This window comes from Caretta caretta, chromosome 7 (assembly GCF_965140235.1).
Source record: "Caretta caretta isolate rCarCar2 chromosome 7, rCarCar1.hap1, whole genome shotgun sequence".
NCBI classification, from domain to species: Eukaryota; Metazoa; Chordata; order Testudines; family Cheloniidae; genus Caretta; species Caretta caretta.
This window is the reverse complement of record NC_134212.1, coordinates 76,811,315-76,830,165: the sequence shown is the minus strand read 5'-3', so window position 1 is coordinate 76,830,165 and position 18,851 is coordinate 76,811,315. Positions and strand designations below refer to the sequence as shown.

General features: G+C 37.7%; 1 protein-coding gene across 15 annotated transcripts in view; it reads left to right on the top strand.

Moving 5' to 3' along the window:
- Window positions 1–17,243, top strand: part of SLC16A9 (solute carrier family 16 member 9) — a 30,541-nt gene extending 13,298 nt beyond the window's left edge. For 14 of the 15 annotated variants that reach the window (XM_048856201.2, XM_048856199.2, XM_048856198.2 and 11 more), the window contains 4 exons: window positions 10,916–11,059; window positions 12,467–12,562; window positions 14,978–15,886; window positions 16,268–17,243. In XM_048856201.2, coding sequence (XP_048712158.2) covers window positions 10,916–11,059; window positions 12,467–12,562; window positions 14,978–15,886; window positions 16,268–16,446 — 1,328 coding nt within the window. In that variant the 3' untranslated portion in view covers window positions 16,447–17,243. The remainder of the gene's footprint in view (window positions 1–10,915; window positions 11,060–12,466; window positions 12,563–14,977; window positions 15,887–16,267) is intronic. The other variant, XM_048856203.2, reaches the window with a different exon arrangement.
- The last annotated feature ends 1,608 nt before the right edge of the window (window positions 17,244–18,851 follow it).

Genomic DNA, 18,851 nt, shown 5'->3' with positions numbered 1-18,851 from the left:
TACGAAGTGCAGTATTCACAAATATTTGATTGAAAACAAATTGTTTACGCCATTGTTCCAGAAATTGAAATCCCAGGGCCTTGGCATTTTCCACTGGTCATTCAGACTGCATATACATATTTTCAAAAAAAAGTCATAACTTATTAAAAAAAAGAAGGATTAGAATGTGCCTGAAGTGTTAATGGCTTGCCAGGACAGAACTGGCTTACACTCATGTCTGTTGGGCATAACATTGGATGAGATGAGTACTTCAGTAGTCGGGGGGGGAAAAAAGGTAGTTTCTTGTACCTTGTCAGGACCTGACAATGAACTCATCAATTTTGATTAGGTAAAATGTTAAATCATTTGAATCAGTGAGTCAACAGAACACTAGAGGGTCAAAATTTGTTCCTGGATTAAGCTGGCAAAAATGTGCATTCCTGCTATATATCTGAGGGCAAAATTTAGCCCTTGGGTTGAAATTCAAGCTTTCTGCATCAAGTCTGACTACACTGGCATTGTGCAGGGAACTAAACAGAGACCAGGAGAATGAAATTCACATCTATGCTTGTGAGTGTATGTGCATATGAGAGATGACTGTCATGGAACTGAAATACAATCGCAACTTCTCTGTGCCCCTGTCAAGGTTCCTTCCCCACTCTGAACTCTAGGGTACAGATGTGGGGACCTGCATGAAAACCTCCTAAGCTTATTTTTACCAGCTTAGGTTAAAACTTCCCCAAGGTACAAACTATTTTACCCTTTGCCCTTGGACTTCCACTGTCACCACCAAACTGTATCTGGGTTCCTGAGAAAACGTTGTTTGGAACGTCTTTCCCCCCAAAATCCTCCCAACCTTTACACCCCACTTCCTGGGGAAGGTTTGGTAAAAAATCCTCACCAATTTGCATCGGTGACCACAGACCCAAACCCTTGGATCTTAGAACAATGAAAAAGCATTCAGTTTTCTTACAAGAAGACTTTTAATAGAAGTAAAAAAGAATCACCTCTGTAAAATCAGGATGGTAAATACCTAACAGGGTAATTAGATTCAAAACATAGAGAATCCCTCTAGGCAAAACCTTAAGTTACAAAAAAGACTCCCAGACAGGAATATTCATTCTATTCAGCACAGCTATTTTCTCAGCCATTTAAAGAAATCATAATCTAACGCATCTCTAGCTAGATTCCTTATTAAGTTCTAAGACTCCATTCCTGTTCTGTCCCTGGCAAAAGCATCACACAGACAGTCACAGACCCTTTGTTTTTCTCCCTCCTCCCAGCTTTTGAAAGTATCTTGTCTCCTCATTGGTCATTTTGGTCAGGTGCCAGCGAGGTTACCTTTAGCTTCTTAACCCTTTACAGGTGAAAGGATTTTTCCTCTGGCCAGGAGGGATTTCAAAGGTGATTACCCTTCCCTTTATATTTATGACAGCCCCCTACATGACAGCTCAGTACCTCTCCTTTTTCCCCAGTGCAAGGATCATACATGGATTAAGCAGCACAGAAAATCTTGTATGGGCCCTGGGGTAAATGTCACCATTAATAAGGAGAAATATTTATTTCCTAATGTATTATCTTCATTAAATTGTGGTTCATTTAACAGTTGTGCTTACCACTAGTAAGCTTATAAAAAGTTATGGCACTTAAATTGTTTGTTCATTTAAACATTTGAATAATTTATAAATTATTCATTTGAGTAGTTGGTATATTAACACATTAGGGTTACACTTTCTATCTGACCCATGGCAGGCTTATTTCTACAAACGGTTTTCAGAGCAACATCTTCAAGTACCACTTTCCCAGCACTTTTGCACTAAAATTTGCTTATTACTTATGTTAATGACAAATTTCTCATTTAATTACTACTTTCATGTGATTTTAACATACCACACTGCTTGGAGTCTTCCTCATTTATATAGAGAATGAGTACCAGGTTTATCATCATTTACACTGGTGTAAATCTGGTGTAGCTCCATTGGATTATAGTACACCAATGTAACTGAGATAAGAATGTGTGTGTGTGTTTTTCAGACTGGCACAGGAAACAAGTATTTTTAAAGAGCAATGTCTATGTATTTTTTTTCATAGTTTCAGTGTTTTCAAAAAATCTAAATTTCAAACCTGCTGATTATGGTGAGTTTTAACTCCTTCACCTCAGTACAGAGGATCTGCACAAGACCCTGCACATTTCATGAGACTCATGTAAAGAGCTGAACTGGGAATCAAGTAGCACTTTGGGCCTTGGGTAGCACCCTCTTTATTGAGGTGCATTTCACATTAGCCTAGTTTCCCACTTGTGCCATTTCAACTATAATCCTGGCAACATCATTAAGGCAATGTCTCATGTCAGTATTGTGAAAATAAGGGAGTCTTTCTTTTTGTGGCATCATTGCATAGCTTAGTCATAACCTCCCTTATCATGCTCATCTTAGAAACTGTGGACAAGCCAAGAAAAGGGTTTATAAAATCTTCTATATTTAAACATGACACTCAAACTTTACAATAAAGCTATTTGTTAATTCTGTGCATATTTATTTTTATAGCTGATCCAAAGAAGACTTAAATGCAGAAGGAAATCATTCTTGGTTTTTTAATTCAGTTGACTGACAGGGAGATTAATATATTAATCTCAGTAAGGGGTGGTGAAGTGGGTGGGGGCGGGGTGGGGGAATGTCATGTTTTGCCCAGTTCTAGCAATTTAGGGTATTGTGAATGTCTGTTTAAAAAGTGAGAATTTTAATTATGTTCCTGAACTCCTCCCCTCCTCTTTTAAAGAAAACACTTTTTTAAATTTAAATCACTTGGTATACAAACCAAAATTAAATCAGAACCATGCAATATTCTAAAAAACCCATCTCACTCCTCCCCCAAAACAAACAAACAAACATCCCCACCCAATAGCCAAGCCTGTGCAATGTTGCATCGTAGCATTTTATAGATGACCTCACAGCATTCTGCAGTGCAAGAGACAACTAGAATACATCTTTTATTTTTTTTATTTATTTATATTTAAATGTGGAAGAGGAATAAGGAGACTATAAAGTTGCTTTAAAAACAAATAAAAATTAAATCAAGGTAAATTTATGTGTGGAATGCTCTTGGTGGTTTGAGGTATAAAGTACATAACTTTACCATTATGTTAGATTTCACATCATATTTTTTTACAACTTTTGTTTTGTAAAACACCTTTCAATGAGTACAGATTTAAGGCCAAATATTCTATGCATACAGCTCCAACTGTAGTCTGTGGAAGCTACAAATGGAGATCTGAGAACAGAACTTGGCTCAAAATTTTGTCATTTTAAGATTAACAGATTCTTTTCAAATAGGTTTTGAATGAAAAGTCTATTGGCCACAAGTAGGCTGCTTTCCAGTGTGTGAAAGGGATTCTGGGACCGATTGTGCTTCCCCAAGCGGAAGTATTTGGAAGTGTTCTTTCAAAGCTGTAGAGACCTGTTAGTTCCAGAGAAACATCTTAATATGCAAATGTCTCACTAAAAATAAAAATGGCTTAATTTTTGCATAAGTTGGCTAGATCCTATGCTGGCATTGCATCCTCATTAAACAGGTTCAAGCAGGTATTAATTATAATGGTGGGTCAGATTAATGAAGATAGTAATGAAAGAGAGGATTTTTTTTCCTATTCTTTCTCATATCATTTCTGCCAGGGTGGATTTGATTTAAATCATGATTAAATCAGTAGTCAGGAAGACTCAATTTAAGCATGGATTTCTACATAAAAGTGCATTCTTGTTGGTTGTTATAACCTTAATACATATTCTTCACAATTCCAAGATAGATGTAGATTTCATTTTTAGAAGGTACACACTATATATTTTTAAAGTGATTTATTTTGAAAACTTTTCAGATTAATTTTACAGCTATATCGGAAAATGAATGATTGTTTGGTTATTTCATTTACCAAAGATAATTGAAGCAGATATTTATGAAGTCATTGGGAGGTGAACTACCTCCAATTCAACAGGTTAATCATTAATATTTAGAGGATTTTCTTGCCATGCTGTTTTAGGAGGAGAACATCACCAGACAGATATTTAAATTGTTCTATTTAACTAAAACAACATTATGTATTCTGGATATTTTTCTTCAACAGCAAACATAATATTTTAACAAAACAAGCATATGCATTTTTGGATTTAAACATTCAAGTTTTTTAAAACAGGTTTGTTTTTGTTAAAATTGTTTTTAAGTAAAATAGTTTAAGTGAAATATTTAAAAAAAAATAAAAAATTCAATCGACTATGTCAGCCAGGTCAACATGAGAAACTTAAAATATTGGCTTCTGCAGCTAACAAAGTAGTCTTCACCTTCATTTTCCTGTTTGTTCATAATCTGAAAAAGAAAAACAAGCTTTCCTGCTTTTTCAGGTCCCAAGTGATTTCTCAATTTTGGAATGAATTAGTCCAGAGGAAGAAAATATTCTTTCTATATCAGCAGGAGAAGCTACTGCTGTTTAAAAGTGAGCTTATCACTTCAACAGTCTCTGAATCCAAGTGCTTAAGTGTCTTCCCCCAGTTTACTGGTCTGACTTTCTTTAAAACATCACCAGCAAACATATTTCTTGAATGGTTCACCCTTCAAGCTGTGAAGTTTATTCTAGCTGGCATTATGGAAGGATGGTTGCTGGATATCCATGTCGTAGCCAGCCCGCTTCTTCAGCAGTTAAGGTTTGACCCTGCTACTGAGTATTGAGAATATTTGCAAGAAAATGAGCTGGAGATAGTGCTTGTCTCATTCGGGTTTTTTTTAATGCTTGTAATTTAACTGTCATTGCATGTGTCTCCTTTTTAAGATCTCACTCAGTTCCTTCCAAATTTCAACAGCATCAGTAATAAAACAGCTATTTCCCTGCATTTTGTTCAAGACTACAGAAATAGGCTTCAGGGTACTTGGCATGTGTTCAACATGTCTCTTGTGCCTAATGCTGAGAACTTCGGCTGTGACAGTGCCATCTATTTTTTTCACGATTTTGTTCACAAACTGTCATCAGATTAGGCCAGTTCTTGATATAGTGCTCAAAAGAGTCCACTACTGAGTTCCATCGCACATCTTTGTGGGAGAGTTAGCTTGGTTCCTCCCACTTTTTTCAGAGCAGCTGCTGCAAAGTGGTTGTTACGGAAGTATTTTGCAATTTCAAAAACAGTCTTTATTTCTGGAACACTGAAGTCTTTGGCTAAGAGATGCATCAAATGAGCACTGCAACTGTATATTGTTAGCTTGGGACTCTCTTCTAAATTTCTTCTCATCTTGGATAAATTTGCAGCACAGTCTGTGACCGAACTGCGTACTAGACACTTGAATTTTTTTTCAGTTTGTTATAGCTTTTACTGCTGCTACTTGTAAGTATTCTTCTGTGTGTGCATTTCCTGATGTATCAATTGTTTCTGTAAGGAAGACATTCCCTTCTTCTGTTGTCACACAAGCACATACAACAGGATCATTGTGGACATTGCTCCACCCATCAAGACTCAGGTTAACAATTTTACACTCTAGACCAAGGGTGGCTACCCTGTGCCTCCGGAGCCACATGCGGCTCTTCAGACGTTAATATGCGGCTCCTTGTACAGGCACCGACTCCGGGGCTGGAGCTACAGGCACCAACTTTCCAATGTGCCGGGGGGCGCTCACTGCTCAACCCCGGCTCTGCTTCAGGCCCTGCCCCCACTCACCTCTTCCCCAAGCCTGCTGTGCTCTTGCTCTTCCCCTTACCCCTCGAGCCTCCTACATGCCATGAAACAGCTGATCAGGAGGTGCAGGGAGGGAGGGGGAGGTGCTGATCGGCAGGGCTGCAGGTGGGTGGGAGGTGGTGGGGAGTTGCTGACATATTACTGTGGCTCTTTGGCAATGCACATTGGTAAACTCTGGCTCCTTCTCAGGCTCAGGTTGGCTATCCCTGCTCTAGACCTTTTGCACACTGCTCAATTTCTCTTTCATATGCTTTATCTAGCAATTTGCCTGTGACATCTGCTCTGTTGGAGGGACTGCATTCTGGTCTTAATGACTGAACTATGTTAATGAAGTGTGGGTTCTCAATCATACGGAAAAGAGAGTTTGTTGCAGAAACAAATCGGGCAGTTTTTTTCATTGATTACCTCTTTCCGTAATCTGCTGGTTCTTATCACAAATTTATCTATGGTTGTTTCTGGATGTTGGAGTTTTTTTTTTCTTTTTGCTACAGGTGATATACTGTGGCTATGTGACACACATTATGTGACTGAAACACTATCATTGGCAGATAACTCTGAAATTATAGAAAATGATGGTGATCTTGAAGGTGGATAGTCTTCAGAATCCTGTATGTTGAGGATGGATTCTCCTAAACAAAATAAGTCAATGCAGTTATTTAATTATTATTACCATACTTCTCATTTAGTATTACTCATTGCATTCACTGACACTCAGTACTACTTTAAAGGTGAAATTGTGAAAGGAAGATCTGCCTATTTCAGCTTTTTTTATCACAACTGCATCTAAAATGATAGTACCATAGAATAACTACTATATTTTTTTTTTTGCTCAAACATGAGAATTCAAGATTAGTCTAGAAGGAAGACAGGCAGTCCTTAAGAAGTATGAAATAAAAAGTTTACCAAGCTGAAGACCCTGCATGTTCAGACATGTTCCTTTCATCATCTTCAACACCGCTTCCTCCTGAGAAGGAACACTTCTCATGATGTTGTTTCATTTGGCCAACCAGGCCTTGCATTTCTGTGTTGCACTGTTTGCATTTTGCATGCATGCCTGCCTTACTCACAGGTGAGGCACTTCATTAAAATATTCCCAAACTGGGTCTCTCTTACAGTCTGGTGCCATTATAGGTTTTCCCTTCTAGTGAGGATGGTATGGTAGATCTCAAATGAGTGAAGGCTACACTAAGAAAGACCTCAAGACTTCTGGAATATGCTGCTCAAAGAGTTTCACTCTTGTTTCTACTGCCTGTGCCTCCCTTCTCACGTTTATCTCCAGATTTCGTCTTTGTCCAGATCTATTCCGCCCCCAACAATCTTCTATTCACTGAACTCTTTGAAACTTTGAACTTTTAGAGAGAGGTAAGGGATTGACTGTGTACACAAATTTGCAGAGGGACCATAGGATTGAGGTCTGTTATTTCTGACCTCTATATATTTATTTAAAAACATTTTTGCTGTTAACAAGCATGTTATCTCTGGAGACACAAATCCACAGTTTGAGAATTGTAAAACTAAGCATCTCTGATGGTATCTTCTAGACTGAGCACCGAGTCCCATTGGGTAGATAGAAAGATTAACCTAAGTAATCTATACAGAAGCCCCTGGAACCCCATAAGATTAGGTCCGTAATCCATGAACTATTAGAATTCATTTACAAAACTTTTCTTAAACATTACATGAATATAGTGTCTCATACTATAGAATTAGAATTTATAATCCCTATTCCATGATGAGACATTATAGCTCAAAGATATATCTTTATCTTTAGATAGGATTTTTCTTTATAAAATGCTTTTTGAGGAAAAAACCTATTTAAATTTAAAAAAATCAATTCGTTTTTAAATTATTGATTTTTATCCATGATGATTTCTGCTAAATCATCATAAACAAAAAATAGCAAGTTGAGAAAGTGAAGAGAGGGAGATGTTAGTACTGATAGTCTTTGCAAGGCAGAAGCTTCAGTCGATGGGTCCCTAGACCATTATTCTTCTACACAGGCAGCAGGGCTTCACCCTGCCTTGCAGACTGTCTGCTGTCGTCAAAAGATCTAAGTGGTAGTATCTTGTGAAGGTGGAGTTTGATGGCCTCATGGCTGCATTGCAGATCTCTGATGTGGCTTTTTGCCTTATAGTTAATTATAGGTGATTTAAGGTCCTTAATTTGGATGGAAAGAAATAAAAAGTGAGGAACATTTTCTTATTTGTGTGTGAGGCAGATATTTATAAATCTTTTGACATCAAGCTTATGCCAAAGATTGTCTTGCAGATGTTTAGCAAATGTGAGGAAATAATAACTTCTTAAGAGCCACGGAGAGATTATTTTACTGAAGGAATGAGTTTGTCTGAGATTTATCTTATCTTGGTGAAGGTCGCTGTGTGATTCTTCCATGGAGAGTACTGTTATCTCTGAAACTCTCTTGTCAAAGATAATGGCTACCAGAAATCATATTTTTATTAACAAAAAGTAGCTATCTTATGTACAAGGCTTTAAAAATAGGAAAGGAAGAAGCCAATAAAAAACAAATTTAAATCCAATTCCAGAAAGATGGATAATCTAGGAGATTGACCAGTTTAACTGCTCTCTGAAATGTGAGAATTTGGGGATGTGAAGTATAAAAAGATTCAGCATCTAAATTTAGAACACTCCTGAAAAATGGACCTTTAAGAAATAGGCTCCTAAACCTAGGGCCACAGTATCTTGCAGAAACTGTAGATTATTTGACATGTTTGTATCTTCAGGCTTCACTTTCTTTTCCTGTACTGGGAAGTTTTGTAAAAAGGATATCTTGGAATTTGGAGAGTCCCTGCATAAAAAGAGGAGGAAGGAAAAGGAAGCACTGTTTATCTTGTTCACAGGATACTGACCAAGAAATAGAGAACGAAAAAGAGTGCAGATTCTTCTGCTCAATGGAATTGTTATCCCTGCTTAATGTTTTTAGTGTAGCAGAACTTCTTATGTAACACACAGACATCCTGTGTGTTTTGTTTTTTAAATCTTGAGGTTTTTAAGAAACATATCAATTTTAATTTGCCAGTCTAGTAATTAATTTCAAGAATCAGCAACAACCTAACACTTCAAGCACTTGCCCTCACTAATTGCGCTGCAGAATTTTCATCCTCACAATATACTGATTGTTGCTGTTCCCCTTGACAAGCAGCAAGGTTAAACTTCTCACTAGCTTCCTTACCTCTTCTAAAATCAAAATAACCAACCTCCACAATCAAGCTTCTTTTTTCTTCCTCTAACTCCTTCTCCCTTCTCCCTTGCCTGGATAGCGCCCTGATCTAACCACCTTGAAGAGTCCTAAAACTAACAACTTCTTTAGAAGCAAAAGCTCTGACCTGCTTTTCACTTGACCTATGGTTCTTTCCTGCTGCCATATCTGTTCTCCATCCCAGCCTCCATCACAAGCCTGCTTGTGCCTCTGCCAGTGCTGCTGCTAACCGTACCAAAAGCCTGGCTCACGTTCCCAGTTGCTTGTTCCCACCTGCACCAATTTCCAACTGCTGTTTACCTTCTTACCCTTGCCTTAATGCCCCTCTTCTGGGAATTCCTCATGTTTCCCCTTAACATAAGCATGACCAGCTTGACAAATGTCATCTAGTACAGTAGTAATCTACCAGACTGCCATCTTCTATATAGTACTTTTGGAGAATTACAATTGGATATGGACCTGATCAAAATATCCTTTAACTATGAAGTTTGATCTTCTCAAATGGCCACTGGCTCCAAAACTTGCCAGTCTAAAAACCTGGTTCTGAAGACTTCCAAACTTAGGAATTTCAGATATGAGTTTGAATTTTGCAGCTCAAGGCCACTGCTAGTTACAAGTATTATTATTACTCGGTAAGCTTATGATCACACATGCAGGTTCTTTTTATTGCTTTTAATATTTTTTCTCTATAATGCTTTCACCTTAAAAATAAATGTGCTCACTTAGAAAGAGCCGTGTGGTAACTTACAACTGTGGGCAATTAACCTTTTGTAGCCTCTGATGAGAAAGCAAAGCACAGTCTGGCTTGCTGGTGCACTCCGTTCAGCAGGGAGCTGTGCAGTCTGGATGAACCCTAGTCAGAGAGAGATGTGTGTCTCCACCCAAGAAAGGTGACAGCAGAGAAACCAGGAGCCTACAGTGGTTGCCCTTGCTGGGCCATAGAAGGGAAAGGCCAGTGCAATTTCCCTGAACTATGCCAGTCCCTGACTCTCATTTAAAAAAAAAAAAAAAGAAAAGAAAAAAAGCTCTGTGCTGTAGCCTCCTCTTCTATGGGAAAGATGAGGGAGATGTGTGGGGAAAAGGAGGCTTATTTAGTGGGACTTAGAGGTGTATGGTGATGCCACTAGGAATTATTTCAGATATTTGCATATGCCTCTGTTTTGCATTTTGCATTTCCCTGCCTGTAACAGACAGCAGCTTTCTCATGTATCTGACTTTTAACTCCCTCTACTTTAATGTTCTACTTACTATATTATTTTTGAAATTAATGAAAAAAGAGCTCCTTTATGCTTCATGATCCCTGTTCTAGACTAATTCAGCTACAACGCCCCACAGCTGTGGTCTGCACTAAATCCCTTATGTTCTGCTAGTTTTAAAATAAACATCAGAAAAGCTGTTTACAACCATCTCTTATCAAAATAGTCTATTTGTAGTCAGCCTTTCATTTCCTGAAAGGTTTGCGGGAAAGGTAATATACAGTAGATGTTTTCTTAGTGGAAGCACCAGGTGGCACTATTGCCATGAATGTAAGGAAAAATTAATAATCGAGAGACATGGTGAGATAATATCTTTTACTGGAACAACTTCTGTTGGTGAAAGAGACAAGCTCTTCAGGACCCGAAGAAGAGCTGTGTAGCTCGAAAGCTTGTCTCTAATATCCTGGGACCAACATAACTACAACAACACTGCAAAAAAACAAAAAAACCCCAGCTTCAAGTTTTTAAACGTTATTCTATGTTTTATGATTATAGCACCAGGCTTTTCTAAAATATCATTAAAGATGTAAAATAGAATGTTCCTATTTTCCCGGTATCATTCAGTACCGTTTGAGTGAAACTTGTCAAGAATGTATAATACAGGCAAGTGCAATGTGACATTGTAGACTTATGATGTATTGAAGACTATAATACCATTGGGATCTTGAACAATTTAAAAGAACTACACCAAATATATTACTGGAACTGATATTTAAAAGCTATTTTCTTATCTTCCCTCCCATTCCCTGTAGGTCCTGTCTGTAGTGCATGTGTGTCTTATTTTGGAGCAAGACCTGTGACAATCTTCAGTGGTTTTATGGTGGCGGGGGGCCTGATGATGAGCAGTTTTGCACCAAATATATATTTTCTGTTTTTTTCATATGGAATTATTGTTGGTAAGAAATTTCACTGTTGTTCATATTGAGACTAATCATTCAGAAACTAAATGTTGAATTTGTATAAAGGCTGTTATTTTCAGAATAATGACCAAATTCTGTAAATGCTTACTCGTGCAAGCAGTTCATACTTTAGGGCTATGTGTGGGCACAGGGGTCTGCTGCACATTTGCAGGTGCAGGATTGGGGCCTTACTTATCAAGGAATAGAGAACTGTTTATTTTAAGAATTAATGGATTATGTTACAATACTGCCAAATATAAGGAGTATGAAGGCTTTTGAGGACTCCTCAGAAGATTAGTCTCAAAACTAACGTGTAATTGCCTTTCCTTGATATTGCTGATTAGTAGTGGAAGAAGGCTCATATTGTGTATTAACCTACTTTCTTCAAGTTTTCTCCCATAACTGTGAAGTTGTAAATTTGTAAGAATAAAAGCTTACAAGGAATCATGTAGTAGAGGAATAGCTGTTTATTAATTTTAGTTAACAAACCAGAAATCATTAGGAAATAAGTGAATAGTTACCTTAAGTTTTCTTCATGTAACTGAATTGAAGTTACAGTGTTACATGAAATTGCAGTATTCCAACTAGCTAGCAACCAGCCACTCTGTTTGAAATAGTCCAATGTAGAGTAAAACAAAGGAAGGAAGCATTCCTATTTGATAATGGTTGGATTAGTATTCTAATCTTAAACTACCTGGCACACAATTAGCCATTCCAGTAATTCGGAAAATCCGTCATTACAGCTGTTTGGATGGAAGCCAATGAAGCAGTAGTCATTGGTAGACTCTGTGATTCATATGGAAAACAGGAAGATTAATACTGACGTTTCACATTAAGGTTCCTTTTAGTGTAATAGTCTTGAAAAATGACTTTATCGTTTAAAAAATGGCAGGAGTAGCTTTAGACAGTCTGGCTATGTATGTTCAAAATTAAGGTAGTTGTGATATAGACTAAGAAAACATACAAAGAGCATTACTGGTCTTTGCAATTAGTTGGATCTGGAGGTACAGGCCAAACAAACTTATGCCATGTGATTAAAAAGTATTGCTTGTGCTTTGAAAATAAGTCTTTAAAATTCAGAAGTCTGGTGGTGGTTTGTTTTTTGTTTCTGTTTTTAAATCTGGATAGAAAGATACATTTTTATAAATATGAATTTATCCGATGTAAAGAAAAACAAACAAACAAAGATAACTTGAGAGAAACAAGAATGTAGACCTAAGATTGTATTTATAGGTTGATCTTTCACATCCAATCTTTAATTATATTCATTAATGATTCTGCTCTACATGTTTTAATTGAATGTTGTCAAGTATTAGCTAGTTTTTGAATTTTCTAAAAGGTAAACTATGTATAAAGTTTTATACAGGATACCTTATGCTTTGATAAACTTCCTATATTTGTTAGGGCTTGGCTGTGGCTTATTATATACAGCAACAGTAACCATCACCTGTCAGTATTTTGATAAACGCAGAGGCCTTGCACTTGGTTTGATTTCAACAGGTATGTTTTTAAAATATAATTTATAAACTAGAGATTTGTAGTATGTCCTATACTGCTTACTGCTGATATTAGTGACTAATGAAGAATCAGAAAGGATTAGTCAAAAATATCTTTAACAAAGCCAAAATGTGGTCAATAAGAACATCACTGATTTGATGAAATGATGTAATAAGAACATCATTGATTTATATTTATAATTGGTTTCAGAGTAGCAGCCGTGTTAGTCTATATTCGCAAAAAGAAAAGGAGTACTAGAGTACTACACGAAAGCTTATGCTCAAATAAATTGGTTAGTCTCTAAGGTGCCACTAGTACTCCTTTTATATTTATAATTGTTAGCAGTCTATATAGCCATGAATGATAGTGCAAAATAACAGAAATGATGCTCTAGAATAAAATGTAACTCTTTTTTGTTTGTAATTAGAATTGCTGTTTGTCTAAGCTTATTAGGGGACAATTAGCAAAGCTGTAGTTTAAATGGAAATTTTCCTAGACATTGTTGGCTTTGACTTTTAAAGGGACGCTGAAAAGTTTGTTTGGGTTTTTTTTGTTTTTGTTTTTCTAAAAAAGCTTGAAGTCAGCGGCACAAACCACGCTACTTAAATATGTGCATGGAAGGGATCCGCTGAGTGTGGATCTCTTGAGACAGTTTGGCTCAGTCTCCAGCACAGCGCTGTCCCATTCATCCTCTGGACACCTGGAATTGTCCGTGGTCCTTACAGAGAAGGGGTTATAGACTGAATAGGCCAGCATGGGAGTGGGTAGAGCAGGGTGTAGTTGAGAGTGCGCATTGTTCCACCTCTGGCCCTGTGGGCTTTTTCTCTGAGCCCCCTTCTGTAGCAGTTTTGACCAGATGTGGAGTCTTGCTGCATAGTGTCTAAATACTGTCCCACGCCAGTGTCTTACTGTGGCAGGGCATGATCTGATCCATACTATTTAATTTTGTCAAAGTTGTGGTTGTTTTTGGTGGTCATGTCATGTGTGGAAGACAGAATAATTCTGTGGATTTTTTTGTCTAAATTTTCCCCAATGTAGTACAATAAAAAATTGTTCATATTTATGTCATAACTCTGTAGAATTTTTTTAAAAAAAACAACCCCCAAAATTAGTAGACTTTCTCCACCATATTATAACAAATTTACATGACAAGTTCCCATTGATTTTATTCAGACAACCAGATTCAACACTGTATAAGTAGCTGGAACTCCATTGACAGTAGTGAAGCTGCATTCACTTAAACCAAGGGCTGAATTTGGCTTGACGATTTGGTATAAAATAGTTATTCTGATTACTTTGGTAAGGCTGTATAAAATGATTGCTTAGCAATTATTTGTGAATGCCTCTGAATATTCACACTTGTGGAATGCACCACTGGTCACGCTGAGCTATAGAACACCTTTGGTTGCAGCCTCTTGTTCCTTCTGCAAAAACCACAGAGAAAAAATTCTGAGGAAGGTGGGCACCTGGTGTGCTTATCCTGAGTTCTTATTCATTATTTAAAAACACGGTATTTCAAGTTGACACTCTTTTAGTCATTCATTTCATACTTTATTCATATTGGTATTTTAACTCGTATTAATCCTTGTCAACATGATTACTCCCAATACGTTGTTTCCAGATATATTGAAGTGGCAAGGGTTTTCATTCATGACAAGCATATATTCAAAAAAAGAAAATCTAACTTCAAAAGGCACAACTCCCTGGATTTATACTGTGAAATCCCCAGCAAGCCAGACTGCCTAAACAGGCTTTGTCTCTGATGGCTGTGATCAGTGTATTGCCCACAATATAAGTTATCACAGTTCCTTCTAAGCAAGTACATTTTCTTAAGTTAAAAGCATTACAGAGAAGACTTTTTAAAACAAGAAAAGAAACCTACATCCATGATAAAGTTTACCAGAGGTCACCCTTAACTCCAGCCTAGGGCTCTGGTAGGTTTTATTCCCTCAAAATCCATAACTGGGTTTTCTCCATGGTTACAGGTTCATATTTGTCTTAAATCCGTAACTATCACAATGGCTGTGCAGAGCAGCCATTTCTTTATAGAGCTCATGGCCTTCTGTAACAGGTAATCACCAGACAAAGACTCTCTTCATGGTAATTTATTTGCATAAGGGGAATTGGGTAATTTTCATTAACCTCTTCCTAGGGATTCCCCATGAAATCCACTTAACACTTATTTGTCCTAAAAGACCAAACTTGTCTGACACCTTTTCAGTATATACTGCCCAGATTTTGTATCTTGCATACAATCCCAACCCATGTTAATACATACATTTAATATAATATGGCAATTTCCTTGAAAGACCATATCTGTCAGTTATATTTCACAGTATCTTTAATATTAAAGCTTGCTATTGGAGAACTGAAGTAACCTCATGAAATAACTTACACTGATCTTATTTCCTTTTCTAGGTTCAAGTGTTGGACTTTTTATATATGCAGCATTACAAAGGGAACTCATTGAGCTATATGGACTAGATGGATGTTTGCTAATAGTTGGCGCATTATCGCTAAATATACTAGCATGTGGCAGTCTAATGAGACCTTTGGAGTTATCTGATTCCCCTTTTCCAGAAAAGTCATGCCTAGAAAAAGTTGCAGATCAATACTTGATTTACCATGAGAAAGAAAATGTTGAAGAAAATACAAGCATCCTAGAAAAGGACTACAATGAAGAAAAATGTGTGAATATGTCCAGTCGTGAATGCAAACAGGATAGCATTTTAAATAAGAATGGATTAATATCGATACATGCAAAAGAGACAGACACTTATAAACAGAAAGTTGTAGAACAAACATACTTTTGCAAACAGCTTGCAAAGAAGAAGTGGCAACTGTATTTAAACTACTGGGAGGAAACCTTGTTTCTTTTTAAAAACAAAGTATTCTCATCACTTTTTATTGCCATCTTACTTTTTGACATTGGTGGATTTCCTCCTTCGCTGCTTATGGAAGATGTAGCAAGAAGTTCAAACATTAGTGAAGAAGAATATGTTATGCCTCTTATCTCCATTCTAGGGATTATGACTGCAGTTGGTAAACTTGTTTTAGGAGTACTGGCAGATTTTAAATGGATTAATACTTTATACCTATATGTAATTACCTTAATAATGACTGGCGTGGCCTTGGTTGCAATTCCATTTGCGAAAAGTTACATTTTACTGGCAATACTTTCTGGAATTTTAGGTTTTCTCTCTGGGAATTGGTCAATTTTTCCATATGTAACCACAAAGACTGTGGGAATTGAGAAATTGGCACATGCATATGGGATATTAATGTTCTTTGCTGGACTTGGAAATAGCCTTGGACCACCAATTGTTGGTAAGATATTGGGTTAAGTGATGTCAAATTCTAATTGTTATAGTTTTTTTTTTCAGTACCAAATTAAATACATTTACACTGAAGTCAGTTCTAATTAGTTATGATGATAGTAGAATGATGAAATTCAAATATTTAGAAAGTTACAACACATTTCTCTGCAGCTGACTAGACTAATGTAAGGGAAATATAAAGATGATGAAATATTACATGTTGTGCTAAACAGTTTTTAGATTATATTTGTTTTGCATGTTTTATGGTTTAGTATATACTGTTTGTAATGTTACATTTTGTTGTGAATTCAAATATGATTCTCAGTACATTTCTGCTGTGTTCAGTAATTGCATATCATTGATCTCACTTATTTTTTCTTTTTCTTTCCAGGTTGGTTTTATGACTGGACACAGACATATGACATTGCATTCTGCTTTAGTGGACTTTGTGTTCTGCTGGGTGGATTTCTTCTGTTGGTGGCAGCTCTGCCATGCTGGGACAACTGTAATAATCAGAGTGCAAAGCCACCTCCAAATATTTACTCCTACACAGTTGCATCTAGTGTTTAAATGGCAGCTGGAAAACACTTCAATGCCTTTTTATAGCATGTACTATATAGCAAAATATTTTAGTAATTTTTCCACTTATGAAATACAAAAATCCTTTTACAAATAGAAAAAAATCCAATGATACTTGACATTTGGAATAAATTAGGCCTCTTTTTTTAATGGAGAAGGATGGACTAATGTCTCCCTTCAAAGGTTTCCAATAGCTGTACAACAAGAGTCTTGGGGGGTGGGTGGGGGGGGGGAACAAACCTTATCACCTAGAATGCAATACGTTGGTGAGGTGCTTATATCATGGTAAGGCCAATGTTTCCTTTTTTAAGGTTCCCCGCTTTATTGTAAAGTGCTAATGAGAAAAAACTTCTATTGCATAACTGAAGTGAACATTATGGTAACATTTAACATTCTGCATACCACTGCAAACTAAGATGCTATGCTACAAATATTTTGCTGCACGCTTTTTGAAATTTGTTTAAAAACTGTTGAACCAAAATCTTTCAAACCAAGGAATAAATATGATTGTTGAAACCACCTTTAAACTCTGACACAGTTATGCAAACTCCTCATCCTACATTGGATTGGAGCTGTGGGATCTCACCCCCAAGGACATGTTCCTAGGTACTTTCACTTATTCTTGTTCTATTAATTGAGTCCGGCTTTTCCAGGCCCTGTGCATTGGGATCAGTTTCACCACCTTTCTGCAACCCAAATTCCCACTGAAGTCGCTGCATGGTTTTAAAATTCCTTAAGTAAAAACACATGCATAATTAAAAAACATTATTTTTAAACTGTTACACAAAGATTGGTTGTGTGCTTTCTGTCATGGTTACCAAGTGAACTGCACTTTAGACCCCTGTTAGTCCTTCTTAGGTGACAGGCCTGACTTCTTGCACCTCTCTGGGCAGAACCACATGTTCCAGCCACTCTGGAACTGGTCTTTAGGTGTCTGCTCCTATTTATCAACCATGTTAATGCAACAGGCTCAACTGCATTTGGCACTTGTAAGCCCTTTTTACTGTGGGGAGCTGTGACCACCAATTTGATTGGTTCAAAAAAAAAAAAGTCTTCAAAACAAAGCATTATTTATTTATTCACTGAAAGGTACAATGTAAAGCCTTATATGCCTAGGTCTTACTCATACTCTAATCTTCCCTTGCCAGCTTCTACAAGTTCTCTTCAGCCCAGCTAACCTCCATCTCTGGCTGGGGAGAAACACTGTCCTGCTCAAAACATGCTACCTCTCCGTCTGTCTGTGTTCCCTGGTTAGCCTGGTCAATGTTTTGCTGGCACTTTCCTGGGCAGTCTCTACCCACTCCCTTAAACCCCCACCCTTGTCTAGGCCCTGGGATCATCTAATGTTTTAGGTTGTCTTTGATTCTCTTTCCAGCCTTGGCAAAGGAGCTGTCTTACCAAGGTTGGGGCCAAAGAGTCATCTCTTCACAGTTATAAACCTGCCTTGTGTGTGTTTTGGGAAGTTCTTTATCTAGGCTATTATGTTGCCTTTCCTGCTTGGTTGCTCAACCCTAGTGGTTCTCAAACTGTGGGTTGGGACCCAAAAGTGGGTCACAACCCCTTTTTAATGGGGTCGCCAGGGCTGGCGTTAGACTTGCTGGGGCCCGGGGCCAAAGCCTGAGCCCCATCACCTGGGGCCAAAGCTGAAGACCGAAGGCTTCGGTCCTGGGTGGTGGGGCTCAGATTGCAAGTCCCCTGCCTGGGGCTGATGCCCCTGGCTTTGGCCCCCCACCCAGGACAGTGGGGGGCTCAGGCTTTGGTCCCCACTCCTGGGGTCATGAGAACCCCTGCTCTACCCATTCCTCTTCCCTCTTGATCTACACACAGATACATGCACCATGTTCATAAAAAAAATGCAGATATTTTCTTGTTCATCACACTTGTCCTTTAGCAATTTATAAAATAAAGGTGATTCCATATCCAAGTGGGAATGTGGAAACTGCAAGTGGAAGGAGGAGTACTTTCATACAGCAGGAAAACCCTCACTGTGTCAAACGAGTCTGATCTCTTATTCCTTTATTTTTGTTTTCGTTAGTGTTTGCTAACAGGATTGAGGTAGGGGAGGTCTGTTTTTTTTGTACGTTGCAGATCACTGGCCATTTGTGGCTGTGTAAAGTGACTTTTTTCCCTGAGGTGTTAAACTATGTGTGTTGGAGAACTTTAGGTAAGTATTTAGTGTGTACACATTTGCCATTTAGAGAACCGAAGTTTCAAATGTGGGTGCCTAAAAGTATTATTCAAATTCTAGGTTGGGCAATCCATATGGCCACACATTCAGAATTATAGGGCAGAACTTCAGCAGGTGCAAACTGTCCTAGCTCCATTGAAGACCATTTACATCATCTGAGGGTCTGCCCTATCAATAAGGCTACATGTATGTCATGGAGGTCACAGAA